Source organism: Terrapene carolina, unplaced genomic scaffold (genome assembly GCF_002925995.2).
Source record: "Terrapene carolina triunguis isolate 2854851 unplaced genomic scaffold, T_m_triunguis-2.0 Scaffold130, whole genome shotgun sequence".
Lineage (NCBI taxonomy): Eukaryota > Metazoa > Chordata > Testudines > Emydidae > Terrapene > Terrapene triunguis.
In genome coordinates this window covers 625,860-646,409 of record NW_020664481.1, presented here as the reverse complement: position 1 = coordinate 646,409, position 20,550 = coordinate 625,860, and the positions used below count along the sequence as shown (strand labels likewise).

The following is a 20,550-nucleotide window of genomic DNA, read 5'->3' as shown; positions in this document are numbered from 1 at the left end:
GTGCTCTCCTGTCCCCATGGCCCCTGTGCGGGTCGGAGCAGTGAGGGTGGGTGCTGGGTGCCGGGTGCTCTCGGGTCCCCATGGCCCCTGTGCGGGTCGGAGCAGTGAGGGCGGGTGCTGGGCGCCGGGTGCTCTCGGGTCCCCATGGCCCCTGTGCGGGTCGGAGCAGTGAGGGCGGGTGCTGGGTGCTCTCGGGTCCCCACGGCCCCTGTGCAGGTCGGAGTGGCCAGGGCAAGTGCTGAGCGCTCTCGTGTCCCTCAGGCCCCATCGGAGGGGGGTTTGTGCAGCAGGGGCCGTGTCCCTGGTGCTTTCCCCAAGCTCCTGTTCTCTGCCGTGGAGACTGGCCATGCTCCCCTGGGCCCCGGGGAGCTCCACGGCCCTTGACAAGGCTCTGCCTCCATGGGGCGCCGGACCTGCCATCTGCTCCTCTCTTCTCAGCCCTGTGGCCCTGGGTCCCCTACTCCTTGTGGCTGCGCTTGGCGGGCCCCAGGCATGGGGGAGGGGGGAGCTACAGCTTGGTCTTTCCTTCACCACCCACAGATATCAGCTCCGTGATTCTCTTCGGCGCCTGTATCGAGGGGGTCGTCCTCCGTGACAAGTGAGTGCTGCTGCCCAACAGTGGGGTGTTGGGGGCGACAGGGCTGTGCAGGGGGAATGGTGGGGGGAGGTGGCAGTTTGGATGGAGGGGTTGGGGGGTGACTGGGGGCAGTGGTTGGATGGAGGGTGGCAGTTTGGATTGAAGGGGTGGGTGGGGGGTGGCTGGTTGGAGGGGGGTGGGTTTCGATGGAGGGGGTGGGGGTGGAGGGGACCAGGGTGGGGGCTGGCTGGGGGCAGTGGTTGGATGGAGGGCGGTGGTTGGATGGAGGGTGGCTGGGTGGAGGGGGCAGTTTGGATTGAAGGGGTGGGTAAGGGGTAGTGGGGTGGGTGGAGGGGAGCAGATAGGTGGAGGGGTGGAGGGGTGGCTGGGGGGGTTGTTGGATCGAGGGTGGCAGGGGGGCGGGGATGGTGGGTTTGGATGGAGGGGAGCAGGTGGGAGCTGGCTGGGGAGCCGTGGCTGGGGGGAGGGGGTGATCGAACCCCCTTGGGCAGTGGCCCCGATGCCCACAGAGGCTAAACCTGGAACTAGGCATTGCGGGGGGCTCCCGTGTGTGTCCCCCCCCCACCCCTGGGTGATTCTGCCGTGTCTCTGCTCTGGTTTCTCCCGCTAATCCTGCTGCTGCAGGGGGCTGTTTGCCAGGAGCTGCCGTGCAGCCTGGATTTGCGTATCTAGGGCAGCGCTGCCTGTCGTGCTGCAGTGACGCTTCTGGGTCGCCAACATAGACATGATCCAAATGATGCACAGCCTGGCTTGGCTTCCCTCTGTCAGAGAAAGGGGAGCCCCTCCCTGCCCTATAGGGAGGTCTGGGCCCCAGGGGGAATGGCCTTGGGCCATGCCCTCCCAGCCCCTGCTGCAGCCTCAGTTTCCCCACCAGGAGATGGGGCTGGGAGGCCGAGCTCGCTGAGATCTGCAGCGCTGTGAGGCTTCTGGGGCTGGGGGCTGTTAGTAGAGTGTCTGCTGCCCCTCTCCTCACCACGGCACCTTTGCTCTCTCTTCTCCAAGGCTCCCTGGGACCCGCCGGCCAAGGCTGCTGGGGTTAAAGCTCAGGGCTGGACAATGAACCCGTCCAAACATGACTGGTCAATTGACCAGTCCAGTATTGGTCAAATAATGTGAAAAATGGTGAAATATGGAAAAGTTCTAAGAACAGAGCAGTGACAAAGGGTTTCTGGTCTCCACTGGCTCAGCCTTAGGGCTTGTCTGCATGTGAAATGCTCCAGCCGCACAGCTGAGCCGCTGCAGCGCAGACGCTACCTCCACCGAGGGGAGGGGTCTCCCATGGCGCAGGGAATCCACCGCCCCGGGAGGCCGTAGCTAGGTCGACGGAGGAATTCTCCCAGCGACCTGGCGCTGTCTGCACCGGGGTTAGGTCACTTAACGACGCTGCTCAGGGGTGTGGGGTTTTCACACCCGGCGCCACGGAGCTGGGTCGATGGAATTTTCTGGTGTAGAGCAACCCCTAGATACTTTCGCCTTCAACAAAACCCAAGTTACTTAACTGAGTTATTTTAACTCAGAAAAACGCGAAACGCAATGAACTGAAGATCTAAAGCCAGAACTGATCCTTGGTGGCCCTGCATTGCCTTTCCGCGCTAGCTGAGCTTAGCCTTGAAATGTGAGTGTCAATAGCCAATGTCACTCCCGACTGAACTATTACAAAAGAAAAATGAATTAACCAGAAACAAACCAAACACATAACGACTATCAAAGCCAAATCGTCGTGCACGTGTGCTAGGCAAGCAGCTGCCGGGCAGCTCTTTGCACTGCTCAATGGCTGTGCAAAGTGGGCAGCTTCTCCCTTTGTGTTGGGGAGCAGGGTTAATGACTGGGACTCCCTGCCGTATGCTTGGCCAGTCACTGTAAGCTGTCAGTCTGCGGGGCAGGCATGGTCATAGTTTGAGTTCTCTTTTGGGGGGTGCACATGTCAGGGGCGAGTTCCACGCCTGTCCGAGGCTTGCAGTTTGGGGGGGCAATCCCCCCAACTACGCCCATGGGGGCAGGGACCATATCTTTTAACTTGCTTTGTAAACCCCCCTGGGGGGAGGGCCTGATCCACAGACAAAGATGAACATTCCCACCTGCAGTGTTTTTCCAGGAAGGCCCAGGCAATGCAGCTGCTCAGCTTGCAGTGAGTGGGCTCCCCCTTCTCCCAACAGGCGGCGGGAGCTGGGAGCCGGGTGAGTGCTCAGGACACTGAAGTGGGCTAGCTAGGGATGGCACTGGGATGCAAGCCGAGAGGAAGGGCACTGCTGCAGCAGGGCATTCTTACTGGAGTACTTTATGATATTTGACCATGGTGATAACAGGCGGTCAGTTGACGTTACTTGACTGGTCAGGTGACTGACTCGCCAAGCCAATTACAGCTGGTTGCGCTGGACTGTCCCTGCTGCTTTCTGGGGGGCGACCCTAGGGCTGGAGGTCGGAGCACCTGCCCCAGTAACGCTTGGTACCTTGCAGGTTTGGCGAGGCTGTCAATGGGAACCTGGTGGTTGGCACCCTCGCCTGGCCGTCTCCATGGGTGATTGTCATTGGATCCTTCTTCTCCACGTGTGGGGCAGGTCTGCAGAGCCTCACAGGAGCCCCCCGCCTCCTCCAGGCCATCTCCCGGGACGGGATCGTCCCCTTCCTGAGGGTAAGTGACCTGCTGCAAGCGGCTAACGCTGGCTCTGTCCCACTCACTAAGGAGCCCGGGATAGGGGCTGGCACATGCCCTCCTCGCCTGGGGCTGACTTGCTGCAGGCTGCCAGCAGTGACCACCTCCACTGCCATGCCCATCGCCAGAGGGCATCCTGCCCTGTCGCCAGGTCTCTCCCCATGGCCCTGTGTCCTCCACGCAGAGGCTCCCTCTGCCTGGATGGAGACGGGGTGTCGGATGCCCAGGATCGGTGCTTCGGCCCCAGCCGTGGAACAGTCTCTAGGACAGGCCCCGTCAGTGCCAGGCCCCCCAGCCCCCCGGGGTCTCCCTCGTCCTGCCCCGGGCAGGCCGTGCAGCCTCCCCACCTCCTTAGACAGGACCTCCAGGCTCCTGCCCTCCTGCTTGGCGCCGTGAGCTCCGCTCAGCCAGTCCCACTGAGCCAGCCTCTGGCAGAGATTCGTGCGCCCTGCCGGGGTGACCGCACCTCGCCCCGCCTTTCAGTGACACTCACACCGTGCTGGCACAACAGGCGGGTTTGTTCGTCCCCTGGACAAGGCACAGGGAGGCCGTAGGGTGGCCCAGAGAGAGGGAGGCTGAAGCACAGACTGTTCTGGTGAGCCCCAAGCCCAGGCACGCTGCAGAGACCTCCGTGCTCAGGCTCTGGGTCTCCGTCGGAGCTGCTGGGTCACTTCCCAGGTGAGAGCCCCGACTCCTTCCGGCAGCCGACGCTGAGCCCCTCCTCGCTTCATCCCTGTCCCGTGTTCTCGAGCTGGGGTCTGCCCAACTTCCCTGCTGAGAGGTGGGGACCCGTCTCCCTCTGGGCCGAGGGCCACTGTGAGCCCCCCCCCGGCCCCGGTGCTGCTGAGAGGTGGGAACCTGTCTCCCTCTGGGCCGAGGGCCCTAGGTGGCCATGTCCTGGTGATTGGGTTTGCCATTCTCCATTAATATGGGATCAGCCTCATCCAGTCCTTTTTAATGACTCATTCAAGCTCAGACAGCTAGAAATCATTCATACCTATGTCTCTTAGCCTGCCCTGAGAGCAACAGTCCTTCCCCCACCCCGGTAACAACACAGGGGAAACTGAGGCACACACAGGGTTCATAAAAATATGACAGAAAATTCCCACTTTGTCGTACTGGGGCCTTGTCGGAAGCTTGGGAGTGGAAACATAGCTGCACAGGGAACCGGCAGGTTCTTGGCTCCCGCAGGAGCAAAGTCACCTTCACCTTGTCTGAATCCCTCTTGAGGGGCTGAGCTCAGATGTGCCTCCGCCGGCGTGGGCTGGGTCTCTGCAGGGCGTCTGGGCTGCTGACACGGTTTGTGACAAAGGAAGTGCTGCTCCGAGGCCGGATCCCTGAGCGAGCCCCCGGCTGGCTGAGCCCCCAGCTGGCTCTCTGGCGATCCAGTGTGCCCAGCCGAGCAGCAGCCAGCATGGTCTGGCAGCGTCTGCGCAGCACATCTGTGTCCCAGCTTGCACCGTGGCCCATTTGCACGAGACTTTAGTGCAGCAGGCCCGGTCCTGTGTGCGAGAGCTGCCTGGCAGCTGGGGATTGGGCCCACTTGCAGGGCAGCTCCTGCCTCCCAGCTGCTGTGACCTGAGTGAGCTTGGAGGTCTGTCCGGGGACGCGGTGCTGGGATTCGGCCCTGGCTTGGATCTTGCTGGAACTGGCTTTGACGTAACAGCCTGGGAGGGAGATCGGTGATGGGGCCAGGGACGGCTTTATGACCTGCGGGGCCCGACTGGAATAGTTGGTGGCGGGGGGTCCGCTCCGGGTTTTCCGCAGCACTGAAGGACGCCCCGCTGCCGAAATGCCGCCGAAGACCCCCGAAGCGGGGCCCCCTTAGGCGCGGGCGCGGGGCCCGATTCCAGGGAATCGGGTGAATTGGGTTAAAGCCAGCCCTGGATGGGGCAACCCACCCCTGCTCACAGAGATACCAGCTCCCCATCCACACGGCATGGCCGCTCCCGCACTGGGCTGGTGTGGGAGCCTCTGCCCATTGGCACCTGACGTTTCCCTGGCCAGGCAGAACCAGAGCTACTGATCTCTGCGGCTGAGGAGACAGAGCCTGGCTCCCGCTTTGCTCCCTGTGCCTGCTCCTGGCCCGGGCCCTGGCAGCTGCCCGGGGTATGGCCGGGAGTCCTGGGGCGGGAGGCCCGGCAGGTTGGGAGCCGCAGAGCTCTGGCAGCTTGGAGAGGCAGGAGAGGAGTGTGCTGGGGAAGGTCAGCCTGTGCCCAGCGCGCTGTCGTTGTGCTGGTTAATATTTCATCTGCTCGCTGAAGATGTGTTCCCAGAACCTCATCTCTCCAAATCCAAACCGACAGCTCCCCCCAGGGAAGAACAGGCTAATTTTAAACTCGCTCCCTCGCCCTGCCAGCCATATTCTGAGCATTCGCTTGAGGAACCCAGCCTCTCCTGCTAATGCAAGCAGACGTGTCCTCTAGCTCCCTGCTCACACGGCTCTGCCTCCCCGGGACCCCTCCTCTCAGACACAGCCCCCACTGCGGGACAGCGTGGGGCTGCACGGGGGATGTCCAGGGGGGCAGGGACAACCTGGTGCCTCCTTGGGGGGCCTTGCTCCTGTGGCTGGACAGGGAACTGCCCTGGGAGCGTCCCAGCCGTTTCCAGTGTGCTGGGTGGAGCCGTCTGCGCTCAGGTCCCTTCCACCCCTGCGCCCCGTTAACAGGGCACCAGCTTCCCTGGGGAGCGGAGAGCAGCATTGGCCATATGGCCTGGTCTGTCCCCAGCAGGAGCCCAGCAGTGCTGCCAGTCGACGGGCATCAGAACCGTGTGGTGCTGGGAAGTGTGTGGTGCCAGCCCCCGTCGCCCCATGGCACCCCAACCCCCAGGCTCTGCCCCATCTCCCCATGGCACCCCGACCCCCAGGCTCTGCCCCATGGCACCCTGACCCCCGGCTCTGCCCCACCTCCCCATGGCACCCCGACCCCCACCCTCTGCCTCATCCCCCATTGCCCCATGGCACCCTGAGCCCCAGGCTCAGGCTCAGCCTCAGCCCCTGTCGCCCCATAGTACCTCGACCCCCGGCTCTGCCTCAGCCCCCATCCTCCCCATGGCACCTCAACCCCCAGGTGCTGCCTGAGCCGCACAGCCAGTGGTGTAGCTAGGAGTGGAAATGGAGTGGAAATGTCGGGGGGGCCCTATGTATGGGGGATGGGCAGTGACCAAAGCGCTGCCCCATGCTCTGTTCAGTACGATCGAGTGTTCGAATGCAGGGGGCAGGGCGGGAAGCAGAGAAGGGCTCTGAGTGCCGGGGTGGTCAGTGGAGGGGGCGAGCCCCCAGCCCCCCAGGCAGGCACAGGTTAAGCTGGGGCAGTGTGTGGGGGGGATGGGTGGCACCTGCACCGGGCCTGGCTGTTGCCAGAGTTGCCCAGGGCCGGGAGAAGTTTGCATGGCTGGGCCAACCAGGCTGTGCCATCCCCTGCGGGCTGTGGCCTCCCAGAGGCGGGCCCAGAGCCTCCTGCTTTCAGCCTGGAGGGCCTGCTCCACAGCCATAGGTCAGGCCTTGCCATGGCTACACCCACAAGACACCTGCATAGCTACTGCCCCAGGTCCCCACACGCAGCCAAGGCACCCACCGACCACTGGGCCCCCCAGTCCATGCCCTGTCTCCATCTCCGTCTCCTCTCGTGGCCCCTCGCTCGTCTGTCAGCTCCCACCCGTGCCAGTGCGTGCGGGCTCCTCGGCAGGGGCTCTGCCTCGCTCTATACTTGTCAGGCCCTGGCGCCCAGAGAGAGCCACGTCCCCGTGAACACGTGCGTCCTGCAGGGGTGGGCCTGTGCCAGCCCCCGCGTCTCGTGCCCGTCCCCGGAGCTGAGTGCGGCGTCCCTGCGGCAGCCCCGGGGCTGACTGCCCGGTGCCCAGGTGGGGCAGCCTGGCCCTGCCCCGGGGTAGCTGGGGCATTCTGTCTCCTTGGCTGTGGGGCAGACGCCACCAGCAGGGGCCCCTCTGTGCCAGCTGCTAGGGGTGCCTGCCCCATGCCAGGGCCTCCCGGTGGGCGTTAGATGGGAAATGGGCCAGGTCATCCCCTCCCCTCCCAGGCACCCTAACGCTCGTCTCTTTCGCTCTCCACCCAGGTCTTCGGCCACGGCAAAGCCAACGGGGAGCCCACCTGGGCGCTGCTCCTCACTGCCTGCATCTGCGAGATCGGGATCCTCATCGCCTCCCTGGACGAGGTCGCCCCCATCCTCTCCATGTAGGCAGCGCGCTCTGGCTGCGCCCCCCCCCCCCCCCCGAGACTGGGCCAGCCAGGACCCCCCCCCCCACTCAGGGTGTGGCCCCCTGTCCTGCGGCCGGTGCCGTCGGGATTAGCCGTGTGATGCCTGTGCCTGCATGGCACTGCCTGGGCTTGCCCAGGCCCTGGCTGAAGGAGCGCTGCGCCTGGGGGTGCCAGGGAGATGTGCCCGCTCCGGCACTGGCGAGAGCGCCCCTCGCTGGCAGGAGAGGACAGTCCCACGTGGGATGCGGCCCCTGTCTCTTGGCCACCATTCTGCCAGCTGCTGTTTCCTCCAGAGAGCCTGGCAGCAGCTGGGATCCCCGAGGGCCCCCTGGGACAGCCAGTGCGCGGGCATGGTACCTCCCCGCACCCATCCCTGGGGTTCCCGGGTCCAGGCTGCCACTGGCTCTGGGGTGAAAGGCTCAGGCCCCTGTGCAGGTCGGAGTGGCCAGGGCGGGTGCTGAGCGCTCTCGTGTCCCGCAGGCCCCATCGGAGGGGGGTTTGTGCAGCAGGGGCCGTGTCCCCGGCGCTTTCCCCACGCTCCTGTTCTCTGTTTCTCGCCTGCAGGTTTTTCCTGATGTGCTACATGTTTGTCAACTTGGCGTGCGCGGTGCAGACGCTGCTGAGGACACCCAACTGGCGGCCCCGGTTCCGATATTACCACTGGTGGGTGCTGGCCTGCAGGAGGATCCTGTCCCGGGGCCCTGCCCTTCCTGACAGGCGCTGCCGCCGCCCAGGGATGGGCCCTGCTGCTTCATGCAGGGGAGCGGGAGCATGAGTTCAGGATGCTGCTCGCACTGGGCAATGTGGAACAGGCCTGGCCCACTCGGAGCCTCAGTTTCCCCATGTGTGCAGTGGGGAGGTTGGTTCCCAGGGGCTGGATCACCTGAACAGTAGGGAAGGGCAGGCGGCTCCTGCCCCCCTGGGTCCTGCACTGATGGAGGCCGGAGGAGCAATGCTAGCTGAGGCCGGTCTCACCTGGGCCGGCTCTGGCTGCTCTGGGGCCTGGCTTGGGCAGGGCTAGCAGGACCTGCGCTTTGCCCAGGCAGCCAGACTCCCAGCCGGAGCAGCGTCCCTTCCCCTAAGGTCCCTCCTGGCAGGCCGGGGCTGGCGTCGGGGGCTGCCAGGGCCATGGAGTCCCTCAGAGGCAGGTTGGGGAGGTGCCGGGGCAGGGCTCTGCGTTCTGGAAGGCTGGTGTCGTGGGGCTGGGCTGAGAGGTCCCTTCGCTCCCCAGGACACTCTCCTTCTTGGGCATGAGCCTCTGCCTGGCCCTGATGTTCATCTGCTCCTGGTACTACGCTCTCGTGGCCATGCTAATCGCCGGCCTCATCTACAAGTACATCGAATACAGGGGGTGAGTGCGGCACCCCGGACTCGGGGCATGCGGGGCGGGGGAGCTGCTCCTGGGCTCAGGCATCCACTACGACAGGGCTGAACGGAGCCCGCGGCAGGGCAGGGCAGGGCAGGAGTTCCCCAGAGCCCTGCCGGCAGCGTGGTCAACCCAGCGCCCGCTAAGCTCCGTCGTGCTGGGAAACAGCAGGTGCCTGGGCTGGAAAAGAGCCAAGCCCTGGGAGCCCTGAGCCCTGGTTGCTAGTCCCAGCTCTGCTACCGGGCGCTCAGGGAGGTCCCCAGACCCCTCCCCATAGGCCCACGGCAGGAGCTCTGACGCTGGCCCCAAGTGAAGTGGGAGATGGGGCGCAGCAGGGCAGGGCTTTGCCCAGCTCACAAGCCGCCACAGGCTCTGTCAGGCTGTTGGATTGTCCGAGCTTCAGTCAATCAGCAGCCACCCAGCTCCCAGCGGGTCCCCCCTCCTAGGGAGCAGGCCTGAGCACCCCCCCTGCTCTCTGCCTTTCCTGGTGCCCCTCTGGCTCCCCCCTCTAAGCCCAGCTGCCTTGGAGAGAGCTGGTGGCACCCTGGGACAGGAAACGAGCGCTCTAGTGCTTAGGGCCTTCCAGTGGCCCTTCGCAGCCTGCCCCAGGACCCCCCAGCTGCCCTCAGAGGGGAGCTGGCCCCCAGAGCGTGGGCTGGCCTCCACTCCTGCCCGGCGCTGAGTGCCCCTGTCCCTCCCCTGGCAGAGCGGAGAAGGAGTGGGGCGATGGCATCCGAGGGCTGTCGCTCAGCGCGGCACGCTACGCTTTGCTTCGGCTGGAGGAGGGACCCCCGCACACCAAGAACTGGAGGTGAGTGCGGGGCGGCCGAGGGACTGGAGCTGCCTCTAGCCAGTAACGGGGCGAAGAGCAGGGAGTGGGCGGTGGGCAGGACGGGCACTTAGGAAGCTCCAGAGGAGAGCCCTGCCCAGGAGCTCACATCCTGGGGCCTGGGCGGGGTCGGTGCGGCTTGGGACTGGCGGGGGGAGGGGGAGGGGTGCATGGGGCAGAGGGTTTGAGCTCCGGGGTGCAGATGGATGGGGGCGCCCTGCCCCTAGGGGCCGTAAGGTTTGTGTGACCGGGGCGCATGGCAGGCACTGGATGGAGGCTCATTGATCCCCTGGGGCAGGTGTGGTACAGGGTGTGGGGGCTGAGCGTGGCCAGTGTTTAACCCCAGGGTGTTCCCTTCCCAGGCCTCAGCTGCTGGTTCTGGTCCGAGTGGATCAGGAGCAGAACGTGGTGCACCCGCAGCTCCTGTCTCTCACCTCACAGCTCAAGGCCGGCAAGGGGCTGACGATCGTGGGCTCTGTGCTGGAAGGGACCTTCCTGGATAATCACCTGCAGGCCCAGCGGGCGGAGGAGGTGAGGGCAGCACCAGCAGTAAGACCCCCGCTGTGATGGGTTGGGTCACAGAAACCCCCTTGGGAGCTGCCACCTGATGTGCAAACCTACTCCTGCCCCTGCTTTCCTGCCCTGGCAGCTTGGGACTTCAGTGCCCTGCCTGGCTGTGCCAGACTCGCTAGCCTGCTGCAAACCCAGATCCAGGTCTGAACCACGTCCCCTAACAGCTGTAGGCTTGACTGAAAGCAGCTCACAGAAGTGTTCTTGTCTTTAACACTCAGATGCCCAACTCCCAATGGGGTCCAAACCCAAATAAATCCGTTTTACTCTGTATAAAGCTTATGCAGGGTAAACTCATAAATTGTTCGCCCTCTATAACACTGATAGAGAGATATGCACAGCTGTTTGCCCACCCAGGTATTAATACATGCTCTGGGTTAATTAATAAGTAAAAAGTGATTTTATTAAATACAGAAAGTAGGATTTAAGTGGTTCCAAGTAGTAACAGACAGAACAAAGTAAGTCACCAAGCAAAATAAAATAAAATGCGCAAATCTATGTCTAATCAAACTGAATACAGATAATCTCACTCTCAGAGATGCTTCAGTAAGTTTTTTCCTCAGACTGGACCAGGAGCGCCGCCAGCTTTTCTGCTGCCCTAGGTGGCGGAAGGTCCCGCCCCGAAATGCCACCCCCCACAGAGGCGGCGGAAGGTCCCGCTGCCGAAATACCGCCGCGGTCGCCGCCTAGGTCACCTAATGGGTTGCACCGGCCCTGGACTGGACACCTTCCAGGCCTGGGCACAATTCTTTCCCCTCGTACAGCTCTTGTTCCAGCTCAGGTGGTAGCTAGGGAATTCTTCATGATGGCCCCTCCTCTTTGTTCTGTTCCACCCCTTTATAGATCTTTTGCATAAGGCAGGAATCCTTTGTCCCTCTCTGGGTTCCCACCCCTCCTTCTCAATGGAAAGACACCAGGTTAAAGATGGATTCCAGTTCAGGTGACATGATCGCATGTCACTGTAAGACCCCAAGCCTTCATTCCTCCAGCCTGACTCACAGGAAGGCCGGCCTGCAAACAGAGCATCCAGTCAATTGTCCTGGTTAATGGGAGTCATCAAGATTCCAAACCACCATTAATGGCCTACACTTTGCATAATTACAATAGAACCTCAGAGTTATACTTCATATTTCTAGCTTCAGATTCAAGAATGATACATTCATACAAATAGGATGATCACACTTTGTAATGATACCTTACAAGAGACCTTTTGCATGAAGCATATTCCAGTTACATTATATTCACTCGTTAGCATATTTATATAAAATCATATAGACTGCACAACGTCACACCCGCCCCCGGTGCCGCTTCCCTTCCTCAGTCACTGGCGCCCCTGTCTCCGGGCTACTCCCGCCCACGGGCCTGCAGCCCACACAGGAGCTCCGTGCCATGGTGCGCTGGCCTGGGAGCAGAGCCTCCTCTTGGGACACTTCCTGGCTGCACATTCCCTCCCAGGGCCTCGCAAAGCCCCCAGATCCCCCTCTCCACACCCGCAGCAGCCTGGCCTGCCCCCTCCCCACGCTTGGCACTACTGTCAGGTTTGCCGGCTGCCATGGGTTGCAGCTGGCTCACAGCAGCTGGCACCGGACGGCCCCAGCGGAGCACAGCCCTGGGACTCCGGCGTCTGCACTGAGCCAGGTCTCACTGACCCCAGCCTGCGTGTAATCAAACAATTTCTCCTCTTGGTGACATGTTATAATTTTTGTGAGTAAATAATTCTAAGTGCTGTGCTCCCTGCCCGTCGGGCCTGCAGCAGGGACGCCCCTCAGCACTGCACAGAAAGTGAGGGTGGCACGCGCTAACTCAGCATGCTGCCTGGCAGTGCCAAGGCTGCGCCCCCATGCTCCTGGCTGACGGGGAATTTGTGAACTTCTGGCATGTGCCCGCTACCCAGCACACTGCCCTCCCTCAATTAGTCCAGGAGGCTGTGGGGAGGGAGGGATGGGGGGCAGCGGCAGGGCTGTGGGTCGGGACGGAAGGGCAGCGGCAGGGCTGTGGGTCGGAAGGGGCGGGCAGGACTGGCATAGCAGGGCTGTGGGTTGTGGGGGGCAGCGGCGGGGCTGTGGGTCAGGATGGTGGGGAAGGGCTGGCGTAGCAGGGCTGTGGGTCGGGGGGGGACAGCGGACATGTGCATCACCAGAATGCCGGGGATGTGCACGGGGGGAGCTGGGGCGTAGAGTGGGGGGAGGGGATGTGCATGGGGGGGAGAGCCGGGGCATAGAGATGGGGGGGATGTGAACTGGGGGGGGAGCCGGGGCGTAGAGTGGGGGGCGGGGCAAGCCGTGGGGCTCAGCAAAGGGGGAGGGGATGTGTCCAATGGCAGCATGAAATGGCTGCGCCGTGCCCTGCTCACTGGGTTGCCGGGGGAGTGCACGGCTGGGCTTCCCCCTAATAAGATTAGGAGCTTGTAATCAAACAATTTCTCCTCTTGGTGACATGTTATAATTTTTGTGAGTAAATAATTCTAAGTGCTGCGCTCCCTGCCCGTCGGGCGTGCAGCAGGGACGCCCCTCAGCGCTGCACAGAAAGTGAAGGTGGCACGCGCTAACTCAGCATGCTGCCTGGCAGTGCCAAGGCTGCGCCCCCATGCTCCTGGCTGACGGGGGATTTGTGAACTTCTGGCATGTGCCCTCTACCCAGCACGCTGCCCTCCCTCTGCCCACACCTCTGCCTGCCTCGCCTGCTGCCCAGGCCCATGGCTCCAGGGCACCCGGGGAGGGGACCCTGCTCATGGAGGGTTCTGGGTGCAGCTGGCATCTGCGGTGTCCCCGCTGCTCCTGGGACGGCCCCGGGACGCTGTGCTGTTCTGCTGTCGCTAATTCCCCTCCCTGTCTCTCCCCGGGGCAGTCCCTGCGCCGCCTGATGGAAGCGGAGAAGGTGAAAGGCTTTTGCCAGGTCGTGATCTCGTCCAACCTGCGGGATGGCGTGTCCCACCTCATCCAGTCCAGTGGGCTCGGTGGCCTGCAACACAACACGGTGCTGGTGGGGTGGCCACGCAACTGGCGGCAGAAGGAAGATCACCAGACCTGGAGGAACTTCATTGGTATGAGCCAGCCTGGGGGCCCGTGACTCTGAGCAGGGTTCACGGCCACCGCCCGGTCCGGCACGTGTGGATCTGGAGTTTGGGGGAGCAGGAGGGGAGGGGACAAACCAGCAGTGTCTGGTGCTGTATAAACCCTCAATTAGCCCAGGAGGCTGTGGGGAGGGAGGGAGGGAGGGGGGGCAGCGGCAGGGCTGTGGGTTGGGATGGGGGCAGGGCTGGCGTAGCAGGGCTGTGGGTCGGGGGGGCAGCAGCAGGGCTGTGGGCCGGGAGGGCGAGGTTCTGGTTCTGGTGCGGCTGCGTGGGCCAAAGCAGGAAGTGGGACACTGTTGAGAGCCAGCCCAGTCCTTGCTGCAGCTGCAGAGGGTTACTATGGGGCCCCTCTTCATTTCACGCTAATAGCAGAGGGGTCAGTCTCGTTCCTGGGATCACTCCCGTGGCCGCCAGCTGTGCTCCTGTGCGAACGCACTGGCTCGTTCCTCTCCTTGGGGACCCCGAGCCGCTCAGCCATCTAGGCCCTGCTTCGCACTGGGCCACTGCCATGCTGGGCTCCGCCCCGGCTCCCTCGACATCCCATGACAGCCACATCCCACTGGGACCAGGAAGCTATTGACTAAGAGGGGAGTGCGGGAGGCAGAACCTTCATGGGGGTCATACCTGGCCTGTGGAACTCACTGCCACAGGAGAGAAGAGACTCCAGCCCTACCGCATCCAGCGCTCAATGCAGAGCTCCACTCTGAGACACCGCTCCCCTCAGTAAGGTCTGTGTGCACACACAGCCGCACACACCTGCGCACACCCACAGACCCCCAAATGAGCAAAAGCAAAGCTCCCCCCGTTGTGTTGCCTGCAGGCTGGGAGGAAGCGGTGGATTGTGCATGCGTGTGCATGCCAGGCATGATCACCCCGCCATGGCTCCACATGCTCCTTGTACCGGGTGCGTGGGGGCAAGGCAGCAGCTGGATGCATGCATGTGCATGCCAGGCGTGCTCACCCCGCCATGGCTCCACCTGCTCCTCGTACTGGGCGCGTGGGGGCAAGGCAGCAGCTGGATGCAGCCCCCAGCTGGCGCTGAGCTGCCCCAGCCTGGCCCAGGGCACTGGCGGCCTCTCCCCGTTGGCAGCAGGCCCCCCAGGGAAATGCTGGGCACTGTGCAGAGGGACGGCGGATGAAGCCCAGAAGCCCCTGCCGTGCTCCCTGGGGATGCAGTGCTCTGGGATGCGCGTGGCGCTCCTGGTGGGGGCCGGGAGGACGTCGCACTGGTGGGTCAGCAGCCCCTCACGCTGCTGGGAGGGGGCTGGTCTCTGCACTGCCACTGCCCTGACCCACAGCCCTTCCCCACAGAGCTGGTGCGGGAGACCACAGCCGGCCACCTGGCCCTGCTGGTCACCAAGAATGTCGCCATGTTCCCGGGCAACCAAGAGCGGTTCTCCGAGGGCCACATTGACGTCTGGTGGATCGTCCACGACGGGGGCATGCTGATGCTGCTGCCCTTCCTGCTGCGGCACCATAAGGTACTGTGGAAGGGGGGGTTGGGCTGGGACCGGAGGGGGGAGGAGGGCTGGGATCGGGGGAGTGTCCCCCTTTTTACATGCCAGCCGGGCTGGGGTCAGGGGGAGGATTTTCCCTCCTTTGACATGACAGCCAGGCTTTGATTGTGGGGGCTGAGATCAGGGTGGGGAGCCGGGCTGGGATCGGGGGGGGGTTTCCCCTTTGGCATGTCAGCCAGGCTGGGATTGGGTGAGCCGGGCTGGGATCGGGGGGGTGTTCCCCCCTTTGGCATGTCAGCCAGGCTGGGATTGGGCGGGCTGGGCTGGGATTGGGGGGCTGGGTGCCCCATCATGATTCACAGGATCTGTGCTACTCTGCGGCCTGTCGACCGTCTCCTGGCAGCACCCAACGGGGTCACACTGTTCCACAAGGGTCGGCCATGTGGCTTCAACGCCTCTGGCTCCAGCCCTCCGGTTTGACGCCATGAGCTCTGCCAGGGAGCCCCATGGTGCAGAGCCCTGGTCAGAGACTTTCACCCCCTCGGGGATCCAGGACTCAGCCCGAGGCAACTGGGTTATTATCCCTGGCCACGGTGCTGGGAAGTCCCGTGTGCGGCACAGAGAAGCAAAGGGCCAATGAAAGCTGTGACCTCCCCGGCCCGGTCTCTGTCAGGCCCAGGTGGGAGCTGCGGGGTCTTTGCGAGCCCAGTTCCAGCACAGCCTCCAGTGTCCTGCTACAGCCCATGCTGAGCGCTGCCTCTGACCCTCGGGTGCTCAGTCCTTGGCGGTGCCCGTGTCTTTCTGCTTCCCCCGGCCTGGCACAGTGCGGATGCTGCTTTGGTGGCACAGGATCAGCGAGAACATTTGCAGTCCCATTAACAGAACCCTGGCAGGGCAGACGTAGCCCTTTCCAGCAGCTACAGCCACGCCAGAGGCGAGGGCTCAGGTAAAGCCCCGTCCCCATAGACACAGCTGGAGCTAGGAGCCCACCCAGTGGCCAGGCCTGCTCTCAATTGTGGCCCGTTCCGGTCCCTGGGGAGGGGTGTCTTGGTCAGGTATCAGTCGGGTGTGTCTCCCCCTTGGCATTGGCTTGCAGCAGCACCGGGCGCAGCCCTGTGTCACCGGACCCCAGGAAGGGTTTGTCTGGTACCGAGTTCACACAAACTGGGTCCTGGCTTAGGGCCCCTTCCCGTGCAGAGAGCCCATGCTGTCCGGCTGACCCTTTCTGGATGCTGCGGCGCTGGGAGCGGTGAGCAGCTGGGGGTATAACTTTCCGGTAGTACCACTTGGCCAGTTCTGGCCATATACAGCCGCTCCCCACCCTGTGACCCAGGTACAACACCTTGGCCACCCCCTCTTTACATTCTCCGACCTTTATAGTTGTCACGGACTCACAGACCGTGCCCACTCGTGGCCCCGTGCGGTCTGTGGGGGGGTGCCCCTTTCAGTGCGACAGCCCTTCTCGGGGGTCCACTCTCTCTCGGGGTCAGGCCCCTCCACCTCCTGGAGCCACACCTCTCTGAGCCTTAGCACATCTGTCTCTGGTGTGGGCCCCCTCAGGAAGTCCCCTCGCTCTGGACCTCCGGGGCCCCCACCCCCCAAAGGGGTTGATGCAACCCTGTTCTCTAGCCTGGCGCGACTCTCAGCCAGCGTAACACAGGAGGGTTTATTGAGCGTCTGAACCCAGCACAGGAAACTGTGAATGGGCTGCCCCAGCACAAGAGGGTTGAGAGCAGACGCTGCCCATCGCACCCGCACAGAGACACAGGCATTCCCCTGGGCTGGGCCATCACCAAGGTAACTCTTTGGTGGTCCCATTTAAAGTCCATGCATCTGAAGAAGTGAGGTTTTTTACCCACGAAAGCTTATGCCCAAATAAATGTGGTAGTCTCTAAGGTGCCCCAAGGACTCCTCGTTGTTTTTGCTGATCCAGACTAACACAGCGACCCCTCTGTAGTGACGTCTGCACCATCACGGAGAGAGTCTCCCAGCACTGCGGTAACTTCCACATTCCCCCCCGGGCCTGGTGCACACCCCAAAATCTTTTCCGAGAAGCCGCCGGCATCAGGCTGAACTTGTGCAGTGGAGTCTCTTTGACCTGTTCTTAGTGCCCGGGGTCATGTCTGTGTGGCTCTATCGCTTGGGAGGCAGTGCCGGGGTGAGAGTAGCGCTGGGCCGCCCAGCCTGATGCAAACAGCAAGCCTTGTGCCAGGCCCTGCGGTAGGGATCAACGTCTCCCCCCCCACATTGGTATCAAGGCTCCCTGCAGAACTGGCGTCCCCAATCCTGCTGGAAAGGCATAACGAGTGGGGTTCCGCAGGGGTCTGTTTTGGGACCGGCTCTGTTCAATATCTTCATTAACGACTTAGATATTGGCATAGAAAGTACGCTTATTAAGTTTGCGGATGATACCAAACTGGGAGGGATTGCAACTGCTTTGGAGGACAGGGTCATAATTCAAAATGATCTGGACAAATTGGAGAAATGGTCTGAGTTAAACAGGATGAAGTTTAACAAAGACAAATGCAAAGTGCTCCACTTAGGAAGAAAAAATCAGTTTCACACATACAGAATGGGAAGAGACTGTCTAGGAAGGAGTACGGCAGAAAGGGATCTAGGGGTTATAGTGGACCACAAGCTAAATATGAGTCAACAGTGTGATGCTGTTGCAAAAAAAGCAAACATGATTCTGGGATGTATTAACAGGTGTGTTGTGAGCAAGACACGAGAAGTCATTCTTCCGCTCTACTCTGCTCTGGTTAGGCCTCAGCTGGAGTATTGTGTCCAGTTCTGGGCACCGCATTTCAAGAAAGATGTGGAGAAATTGGAAAGGGTCCAGAGAAGAGCAACAAGAATGATTAAAGGTCTGGAGAACATGACCTATGAAGGAAGGCTGAAGGAATTGGGTTTGTTTAGTTTGGAAAAGAGAAGACTGAGAGGGGACATGATAGCAGTTTTCAGGTATCTAAAAGGGTGTCATAAGGAGGAGGGAGAAAACTTGTTCACCTTAGCCTCTGAGGATAGAACAAGAAGCAATGGGCTTAAACTGCAGCAAGGGAGGTCTAGGTTGGACATTAGGAAAAAGTTCCTAACTGTCAGGGTGGTTAAACACTGGAATAAATTGCCTAGGGAGGTTGTGGAATCTCCATCTCTGGAGATATTTAAGAGTAGGTTAGAGAAATGTCTATCAGGGATGGTCTAGACAGTATTTGGTCCTGCCATGCGGGCAGGGGACTGGACTCGATGACCTCTCGAGGTCCCTTCCAGTCCTAGAATCTATGAATCTATGGTCCCTCCCCATGTACTGCCGGTGGAGGACCTCACGCTCCGCCTCGGCTCCAGACCCAGGCCATGCTGTTGCTGCTGTTTTCCCTGCTCCCTCTTGTTTGCGCTGGTTCTCACCGTCGGCCAGTTTCTGTTGCGCCAGCTGAAGGACCTTCACGCTCAGTGCCAGAGCTGGGGAACTGGGCTGTGGGGATGCCCCCTGGCTGCTGCTACTGCCACTCTTGTCTTTGGCATCTCTCAGACCCCGGCCTGGGGTGGGCCCCAGTTCCTGGCCTGGTCAGCGTTCCCCAGCCCTGCAGTCACCTGTGCCTCCTTTAACACTCGCTCTCCCTGCTCTGCTCTGCTGGGTGTGTGTGTGGGGGGGGCTACACCATTGTCTGGCTAGTTCCTTTGGCTAATCTTTTTATTGCTGCAAGTCCTGGCTGGTGCTTTCAGTATCCCATTGTCTCTGCAGGGTTCCCATTGGGATGGGTGGGTTCCAGGCAGTCCTTAATGACCCATTCATACCTCCCCGCCCCCCACCCCCAGACAATTACAAGACCCTGTGCGGCCCCAGAAGCTGCACTGTAACCCTTCTGTACCCGCTGGGGAGCAGCGGCAAGGTGATCCGTACACGTGGCCCATCGACAGTTCATATCGATATTACAGACGATTCCCACATTTGTCACACACTCCCTTTGGTGGGCCGGCCAGGCTGGGATTGGGGGCCGGTTCCCCCCTTTGGTGGGAGTCACGGACTCACAGATCGTGCCCACTCCTGGCCCCGTGCGGTCCGTGGGGAGGGGGCCCTTTCAGTGAGACAGCCCTTCTCAGGGGTCCACTCTCTCTCGGGGTTAGGCCCCTCCACCTCTCTGAGCCTTAGCACGTCTATCTCTGCCGTGGGCCCCCTCAGGGAGTCCCCTCGCTCTGGACCCCGCGGGGTCTCCACCCCCCAAAGGGGACGATGCAACCCTGTTCTCTAGACTGGAGCGACTCTCAGCCAGTGTAACACAGGAGGGTTTATTGAGCGTCTGAACCCAGCACAGGAAACTCTCCTGGCCTCAGACCTGGCCTCCCTCAGCACAGCACTTCCCAGTCTCCCTGCATCCAGGTGGGCTCTGCCTGCTCCCCCTCTCCAGCCCAGAGCCCCCCTGCTTCCCAGCTGGGCATCTGAGATCCCCGGCCCCAGGCCCCACCTCTGTCCATTGTCTTCTCTCCAGGTAAACAGAGTCGTAAACCGGGTCGCCTGGGCCTCCTCTCTTCTCAGCCCTCCTCTGGCCCCCTCTGGCTGGAACTGGCTGGTCAGGTCACCGGGGTCCTCTCTTTACAGCCCTTTGTCCCCCCACTGGCCAGAACCGGCTGCGACTCCTGAGCTGGGCCTCCGGGTCACCAGGTCGCCAGTCACCCATTGCTGGGGTATCCATTCTCCCCACCAGTGGCTGGGGTCCCAAGTTCCCTTGCTGATCCTGTGTACCAACAAACTCCCTCTCCCATCACCTCGTTAAACCCGTAACACCCAGGGAAACTGAGTCCCACCCCCTCTGTGTGCCAACCATAGGAAAACCAAGTGAATCCCCCATAGGAAACAAGGAAAACAAGAAACTGCCCCATGTCGTGTCAGTGGGCCAGCCAGGCTTGGATTGGGGACCGGTTCCCCCCTGTGGTGAGCCGACCGGGCTGAGATCGGGGGCCGGTTCCCCCTGTTTGCTGGACCGGCCAGGCTGGAATTGGAAGGGTTCCATGCAGGGCAGGCTGCCAGCGCTCCGTCTCCCCTGGCAGGTTTGGCGTAAATGTAAGATGCGCATCTTCACGGTGGCGCAGATGGACGATAACAGCATCCAGATGAAGAAGGACCTGACGACATTCCTGTACCACCTGCGCATCACGGCCGAGGTGGAGGTGGTGGAGATGGTGAGAGCCCTTGCACGGCCCAGCCCCTCCCTAGCCCGGCTCCCTGGCCTTGTGGCTGGCCGCTGGCTTGGGCCTTGTGCGTAGTCACTGCCCTGAGAGGTGGGTGCAGAGCTGCCCAGGCCCAGCACTGGGGTCCCCAAGGGGCTGCAGGGGAAGGGCCAGCCAGGTGTTTCCTGGGTAACGGGGGGCACTTGCCCATGTGGGGCCCAGGGCTGCCGAGCTCCCTCCCTGGGTGATGGTGCGTCCTGTCCCTGCAGCATGAGAGCGACATCTCGGCCTACACCTACGAGAAGACCCTGGTGATGGAGCAGCGCTCGGAGATCCTCAAGCAGATGCACCTCACCAAGACCGAGCGGGAGCGAGAGGTAACTGGGCTCCCTGGGCGTTGCCTCTGCCCTGGGCTGGTTCCCCCCCAGAACGCTGGGGCCTGCGCCCCGGGGGCAGCAGCTTTGCTGAGCCAGCTGGGCCCTTTGAGCCATGGGGGGCTGCTAGTAACCGTGGTGCAGGCTCCGCAGCTGGGGCTGGGCCTGAGACCCCTGAGCAGTGACCCCCCCGGCCAGTCCTGAGCTCCCCAGCAGTGACACCCCCCCAGCCAGCCCTGAGCTCCCCC

The 20,550-nt window shown here is 62.2% G+C and overlaps 1 protein-coding gene across 1 annotated transcript in view; it reads left to right on the top strand.

The window, feature by feature from the left end:
• Nucleotides 1–20,550, top strand: part of SLC12A5 (solute carrier family 12 member 5) — a 40,486-nt gene that overhangs the window by 9,181 nt on the left and 10,755 nt on the right. Inside the window, exons 6-16 of the mRNA XM_026652721.1 lie at nt 541–598; nt 3,056–3,230; nt 7,328–7,446; nt 8,035–8,133; nt 8,702–8,821; nt 9,543–9,647; nt 10,028–10,196; nt 13,083–13,278; nt 14,620–14,789; nt 19,809–19,940; nt 20,198–20,305. Coding sequence (XP_026508506.1) covers nt 541–598; nt 3,056–3,230; nt 7,328–7,446; nt 8,035–8,133; nt 8,702–8,821; nt 9,543–9,647; nt 10,028–10,196; nt 13,083–13,278; nt 14,620–14,789; nt 19,809–19,940; nt 20,198–20,305 — 1,451 coding nt within the window. The remainder of the gene's footprint in view (nt 1–540; nt 599–3,055; nt 3,231–7,327; nt 7,447–8,034; nt 8,134–8,701; nt 8,822–9,542; nt 9,648–10,027; nt 10,197–13,082; nt 13,279–14,619; nt 14,790–19,808; nt 19,941–20,197; nt 20,306–20,550) is intronic.